A 7494-nucleotide genomic window follows, 5' to 3' on the forward strand; every position below is an offset into this window, starting at 1 on the left:
TTAATTGATTCACTCTTTTCTGGGTAAAACATGCACTTTGTTAATAGACTAAAGTAAGGAAAGCAAACGACTGAATTCCGGTCTAGCCTGATGTTTCATGTGCTTTGATAACCTCTACAAACTGTTGTATTTTCCTAAAGAGAGAACGGAGGGGGAGACACTAAGCCCTGAGATGAGGAGACTTCAGGAGTCTTCCTGTGATGCTACAAAAGAGCAGCAGAAAAACATGAATGAAGCTGGTCCACAACATTTGTAAAGATGAGCTCACTGTCAGATCTGTGTTTAAAGGAGAAATGCTTTAGTTTGACATGTTTTACATCAAAATTTCTGATAAGAACTGAGCAGCACACATGGTCCAGAACTGACATCCTGCCGGGCTGCTGTTAATCCCAAACCCCCCTCCTTCTCATTAATCTGATTAGCGGTCAGCCTCCTGTCTGTGTGAACACAACACAGGACAACAGCAGACGGCGGGACTCAAAACGTCTTTTACATTTCCTCTTCCCTGAAGGTGGACATGGTCGCCAGCTCTGTCCACCATGCCCGTGTTCTACTCACCGGTACCAGAGACCCTGCAGATGGGCCTGACCTCCATGGGAGGCTCTGTGTTCACGAATAACAGGACAGCAGACAGCGACTTTGGCAGGGAGCCAGAGTATGCACCCGGTTTGTTTCACGTCTTTTTATTTTGTGTGTTTCTGTCATGAAATCGTTGATTCTTATGTCCGTTTGCTGCTTTTTGCTTCCAGTCGTCAACGAGCAGGTGTCTAATCTTCCCCTTCAAATGCTTCTGTACTTCAACCTGTTTTACTTCCCCTGTTGGTGGTTCTCTGCTGTCGTGATGCTGGACATAAAGGTCAGTTCCACCGTGTGAAAACACAACATTCACACAAATTCCTACAAGTAAATAAGTAAGTAAGTAAATTTTATTTGTATAGCACCTTTCACAGACAAAAGTCACAAGGTGCTTCACAGGTTAAAATATGTATATATACACATATAAAAAACAGAAAAGATAAAAAGCATAAACCAGGTAAGTTTCAGTTAAAATACTTTGCAAAAATAAAAAGTTGCAAAATTCTGCAAACCATGTCCTTTAGTTGTCTATTCTTCAAAAACAATTTCTATTTTTCGACTGAAATAAATACTTCAGGCGCACAACAAAAGACAAAGTTTCGCTCTGAATTTCTTCATGGAAACATTTGTACATGAACATCACTGACTTCATTCTCTAAAACTCATTTAATGCCAAAGATGAAATTCAAACTCATTCTAAAAGAATAGTTTTTTATTTTTTTTTAATTTGATTTATAAAGTCTCACTCCAACTATGTTTTGATCCATTTTTGTAAAATCATTCCCAGCTGTTCATGCAGTTTATAGCCAAAATCAAAAAGACTTTTTTTGCACGCTCTCCCACTAGCTTACAGCCTCTCACAACCTCAAGCTAACAGAACTGGACCAACAAAAATGGCGAGCAATATTGGAGCTATCCAGCCGTACAGTTTTGAGCCAGATGCCAGCTCAGACGAGGAAAATAAATACTTTAATGTACCTAAATGTCTGTAATTGGATGCATCAGAATGGCGAGGAGCAGGGAGACAGTAGCATTTTCAAACGACACATTTTTATCTGCCCTGATGTAAATGAAAAAGTATACTCAGAAACGCAGTTTAATCTTAAATTCTGTTATGATAGTCCTCCATCATGAGAAAAGTACAACAAGAGCGTGTTAAAGAATTTAAAAACTAGCTTGTGACAACTAAGTTAAAAAAAATGTGTCATAATATGGGTGTAACTATATAAATTAGCTTCTTCCCACTCCCTTTTTAAGCAAATACCTGAACCTTTTTTTGACATTTTAGTTAAGAGATTCAGTGCATCTGTACTGTATCTCAGTGCAAATTTGTCTATTTATGATAAAGAACAATTATGATGTCAGAAGATGGCACAACTTTTTTCGTATTAATAAATACATTTCTTAAAAAGATTTGACATGTTTATGTTTTTTTTATCCTCTTATTCTTTTGTTTTGCTTAAAAAAAATCAATCATTTTTGTTCATTTCAATAAGTTTTGATATGTTGTTTTGCAAAAAAATATATACGATCAATACAATGGTTGTTCCACATGTGCTTTTCTTTTTTTCAGTTCCACCATTTAGCTGGGTACTACCAGGCCCTGCTGATTACAGGGCTGGTCCTGGTCACGATCATAGAAGTCATCCGGCTCTATCTGGGTTACGTCGGCAACCTTGAAGAGAAGGTAACACCCCTGATGTGCTCCAATAAGCCACTTTTATACCATTTTTTTTAAATCCATGCAGCCACCCAGACTCTCCCTCCGTCCCGTGTCATCAGGTCCCAGAGCTGGCCGCCTTCTGGCTCCTGTCCTTCACCTTCCAGCTGCCGGTGTTGCTGTTCTTCATGACGGACGAAGGAATTCTCATCCTTCCTCTGGAGAGAGGCATTCACTTAGTCTACCTGCTCTTCCTGCTCGCTCAGATTCTGACCTCCTTCATGGCACTGAGGACCATGACCCAGAAGCTCACGCTGCTCTTTTATCTGCGGCAGTTTGGCAGGGCGGAGAACCTGCATCCCAGGGCGATGAGTCCCATCCATGGGCTTCCATATCACTGCAGCGTGCTTCCTGTCTCATCCTCCACTCACAGCTTCCATTAATGCCAAACACATGCGTAATGTGCTCAGAAAATAGTTCTATTTTGTACCAGCTCTGAATTCTAACTTATAAATAAACAAGTTGAAGGGGGGATTCCCATGAATTTAAAGGGGGAGGAGCTTCTTTTAATTCTTAAAATCTGTCTTTTTGTTTGTTTTTATGGTGTTGAGGACGTTTGCCGTTTTTTCTGGACTCGACTAACTACTGTGTGTTGATCACCTGATGCGTTTGTTTTTTAACAAAAGACATATAATCATCAAGTCACTTACATTGATGAGGGATGTGAAGTTTAGTTTAGTTTATTTGACAGGGGAAAGTCAAAGAAAAGATGCTTTGTACCAGACTGTGATTGCAGAATCTCCATCTGGAGTCACAAAGACATACAAAAACAAGAATTAACATAAAACAATGCAATGCGTTTACATAAAACATACAATTATTTCATAATAAAAAAAAACAAAAGAGAGAGGGGGAAAAAAGACGTATACGATTCTTAAACACTACTCCTCACACACTACTTAAGATCACTTATAGTTAAATAAATACGATTGTACTTTTTAAAATTTGACATATTTAACAATGCTGAAATGTCTGTTCTGTTAAAAATTATTGCTTCATTGATCCATGCCAATTTTTTAAAAAATCTTTGCAAGTGTGGGCGGTTTAATCCACTCAGTTACAGATTTAAACGAAAATGCTGATTGGCTTGGCCAACCGTACTGGTCATTAGATGTGGACCTTGTTGTTGTGCTCCTTTGTTCTGATATCAACAGGGTAAAGATTGTGATTAGTTGAGGAGCCATACAATCAGTTTAAACATAAGGAAAGACATATTGTTGGTGAATTAATGTTAAAGCATCTTAAGAAGAGCACAGATGTGTCTTTCAGTTCCTTTAAGGCTCGTACTGCCACCTATTCAAATTGGAATGTACCATTGTCATGCATGTGGTAAGTGTCTCGTGACGTAAAACTAATAGAAGTTGCACACACTTATGACGCACGGGTGATGCCATCATACGTTGTCCTTATTTCACACTCTAGTTGTTAGTAAAGGCTCCTAACTTATAATCCAGAAAATACGGTAAAACGGCATCTCAGGGTGTCTCTTCTCCTTTTTTCTTTGTGGTTTCTAAAAGGATCCGTGATACTTCTGTTGGTGACTCCAGCACAGTAGATCTTTAGCCACGATTTGAAGCACAAAAGTGGCAGTGAGACTGCAACAGAGCTGTGTTAACCATTCCTGACCACAGAGTGGCAGCGTGTGATCAGAGGAACGCCAGCGTTTGACAGATCTGCCTCATCCAGCAGCAGCAGGGACAGATTGGTATGCAGCCAGTGTGCTGATCAGGAAACCCTCTGGCAGAGCGATAAAGGTTAGACTTGTCTGCAGCTGAGCAAGATGTAATATTAGAGGATATTTAACTTCAGCCTGATTGAACAAGGAATCAAGCTGGAGGTAAAGATTCACATTAAACAGATCTAAGAAACGTTGCTAAATACAAACAGAGGTGCCATAAGATAAGCAGTGTTGTGAAGAAAATGCCAGCAAATTAGCTGTTTTTTCATTTAAATTTAAAATGGAGTTCTGCAGTAGGAACAACATGCTCAGGCAGAACTTGGTGTGAGAAATTATTTAGAGAGGGATGCACTAGAAAGTCAACAAGGCGCTTATGTGAGAGGTGGCGTTTCTGGGAAATAACACGCTTATCCTGCTCCACATTCGGGGAACTGCAGTGTTGTCCACAAAATATGGGAAATGTTCAACATAAAGTCTCACTTTTTTGGCCGGTTTTGAAGCGACCCATGGAGCCCAGCTGCTTTCCTGTGTAACTCCAAAGCTTGGAAAAGTATGAAAGAAGTGCAACACCACTTTATATGCAGAAGACACACCAAACACATGAAACGTCTTCTGGCATTTTACAGTTTAATTAAAAAGTGAAATTTGTTTGATCATTAGAGTGAAAAAATGACAAAGCAGGAAGGTGTTGTGCCTGATGTGCAGAGATGTACCACATGTCTGAGGATGTGGAACAGATTATGGAGTGGTTTTGATCCTAAATACATCGTCATTTATGGGAGATAATTCATCTTGAAGTCATTAAAAAAATAATTTTGGGGTTTTTTTTGCTCAGGGAGGCAGTGACTTATTTCAAAATTTACATTCAAAAGATCCAGGAAACCTTTGTAGACACAGTTAGAGACACAGATAGTGTGAGGATTAAGTTTTTTAATTTAATTAGGCTCATAAAATGGTCACATTCTGTTTCCAGGTTGTTATTTTTTTTACCTTCAGTCACACCAGGTTTAAGTTACTAGTTATCCTCAGTTAGTTAACACCCTCCATTTATTTAAGAGTCTGGTTTCAGCTGCCACTTTTTTCTCTCTCTCTCTCTCTTTTTCATGGTTTTGTTTAGGTTTAAATGTCTTTTCAAATTTATGTTTTATTTTTAAGTTTGCACTATTGTGTTTGGCGGATGACGCAGCTCCTAACATTTACGTCTAAAGTGTTTTATCAGATCAATTCTTTGAATTTTTGGGTTCTTTTTTTTGTGTATTTGCTGGTAAAGCTACGCCGTCCACAGTGGAAAGCTACTAAAAATCTGTTATATTTTCTTCTCTGTAAAGACAGTTTCTCACATACTATGGTAGTTGTCGTGAACTCAGTTTAAATTGGTAAAGAATGCTAAAAAAACAACATACTTCTTTTGTTTTGATCAGTTTTACTACTGAGCTCTCAAACCTCATGAAAGCTGCAGTTCCCTCAGCTGTTGTGTAAACCAAGGGGAAAAAAATCAAATTCAGTTCTTAATCCAATAAAATAAAAAATCATTTTAAAAGAATTGTTAGGTTTTTATAGATATCTTCCAGTTTGCATTTTTTCTTTCCCTCCAAAGCAAAAGATTTTTGGAAATCTGAATTTGAGATGCATGCAGTGCAAACCCATTTGTCTTGTGAATATTGTTTGCGTGTCAGCATGGTCAGTCCTGCAGGTAGCAGCTGCAGCAATAACAGCTTAATTCCCTTGTGTTGTGATGATGACAACTTACCGTAAATCATCCCAACCCAACTCTGAGATCCAAACTAACAGTCTGGTGATCCTGAATGTTCTGCTGCTGTTTGAAAACGAAGCTTGCGATGGTTGAAGTGACAGGAAGTTTGACCTTATTTGACAGTGACCGGTTCTGAGAAGCCAGTCTCCATTTTGAGAGGCATTACCTTGTAAATCTACCTTTAAATGGGCGAGGAAAAAAAATAGAAAACAAGGAGAGTATGAGATGCATCATTCAAACAAAGCACCTAAAAGGTCCACCTTTAAAAAGTGGTTGGTTTACTTTGTCTCACAAATTGGCTCATTGTTTTCATCCATTCAGTTCTTCTTCGTTCGGTTTGAATACATCAGACCTCTTGTTGCTGCAGAGACAGATTAACCAGCTGCTGGTGAAAACAGCAGCTCCACACAAACTCATTCACCTCTCCCTCCGTGGTGTGTGCTGAATCATAGCCCTGGATAGAATGAGGACATGCTTCACTCTCACTAAACATGCTGATGCTTATTTCCTTTTATCTCATCCATTTCTTTGTACAAAAGCTGCTCATCAACACGGTGTAAACCAGCTTTTCATCCTAATTATGGCAGGATCCAGTTTAGAGGCAATCACAAAATGGGACTGGTGAGGATAAGCTGGCAGGAAGAATATCACATGGGCATCCCTGTGTCTGCTTTTAGTAATCCTAAGAAGGCTGCACAAGCATGAACCGCATCACGTTGCTTTTTTAGAACCTCATGACCAATTCCTAATAGATGCCATAACAGGAACAGAAGGTAAATGAATAAATAACAGTTTTCCATACTTTGTGAATTAACTTCATTTAAGTTGTTGTAACAACAACTTAATAAACAAATAAGACATTAAGCATGGACTGGATTTGAAGCCATGAAAAGTATTTGCTCCCTTCCTGAGTTTCTTATTTTTTGCATTTTGATTTATTGATTTAATTGAATTTATTGGTTTAATCAAGTCAGAAATCTAGGGGTAATCATGGACTCTGACCTGAACTTTAACTTCCATATCAAGTCAGTAACATCAGCGGCATTTTACCATCTGAAAAACATTGCCAAAATCAAAAACATAGTGTCAAAGCCAGACCTGGAGATACTTATTCATGCATTTGTCTCCAGTAGGTTAGACTACTGTAACGGCCTGCTCACCGGCCTCTCCAAACGAGCTGTAAGACAGCTTCAGTACATCCAGAATGCTGCTGCTGGAGTCCTGACCAGAACCAGGAAGTATGATCACATTAGTCCTGTGCTCAGGTCTCTGCACTGGCTCCCTGTACCTCAAAGAATAGACTTCAAAGCAGCTCTGCTAGTGTACAAGTCTCTCCATGGCCGAGCACCAAAGTACATCTCTGACATGTTAGTGCCATATGAAGCATCTCGTACTCTGAGGACCTCAGGGGCCGGCCTCCTGTTGATTCCCAGAGTCAGAACTAAACAAGGGGAATCAGCGTTTCAATATTCTGCAGCTAAAATCTGGAACAGCCTCCCTGAAGTCGTAAGACAGGCCTCTTCTGTGTTCATGTTCAAATCTAGACTTAAAACCACGGACCAGGTGAGGAGGGAGCTGAGGAGGATCAAACCAAGGAAGGCTACTGGCCCAGATGGTATCAGCGCCAGACTCCTCCAGGACTGTGCAGATCAACTCTGTGGGATTTTTCTGCACATCTTTAACATGAGCATCAGTCTGGAGAGGGTTCCGATCCTGTGGAAAACATCCTGCGTGTTTCCATTTCCCAAGACTGCACGTCCCAGTGAG

The 7494-nt window shown here is 39.6% G+C and overlaps 1 protein-coding gene across 1 annotated transcript; it reads left to right on the top strand.

Moving 5' to 3' along the window:
- The first annotated feature begins 404 nt into the window (after positions 1-404).
- Positions 405-2786, top strand: LOC101163086 (transmembrane protein 17A-like). The gene is made up of 4 exons (XM_004072061.4): positions 405-666; positions 750-856; positions 2150-2263; positions 2359-2786. The coding sequence occupies exons 1-4, from the start codon at positions 540-542 to the stop codon at positions 2677-2679; spliced, it is 669 nt and encodes a 222-aa protein (XP_004072109.1). The 5' UTR covers positions 405-539; the 3' UTR covers positions 2680-2786.
- Positions 2787-7494: the final 4708 nt, after the last annotated feature.

This window comes from Oryzias latipes, chromosome 9 (assembly GCF_002234675.1).
Source record: "Oryzias latipes chromosome 9, ASM223467v1".
Classification (NCBI taxonomy): domain Eukaryota; kingdom Metazoa; phylum Chordata; class Actinopteri; order Beloniformes; family Adrianichthyidae; genus Oryzias; species Oryzias latipes.

Bases quoted from the DNA above. Each gene is read 5' to 3' on its own strand.
- LOC101163086 (XM_004072061.4), top strand. From the start codon at position 540: ATGCCCGTGTTCTACTCACCGGTACCAGAGACCCTGCAGATGGGCCTG. The intron at 667-749 runs GTTTGTTTCACG...TTTTGCTTCCAG, and splicing joins GGAGCCAGAGTATGCACCCG to TCGTCAACGAGCAGGTGTCT. The intron at 2,264-2,358 runs GTAACACCCCTG...CCGTGTCATCAG, and splicing joins TCGGCAACCTTGAAGAGAAG to GTCCCAGAGCTGGCCGCCTT.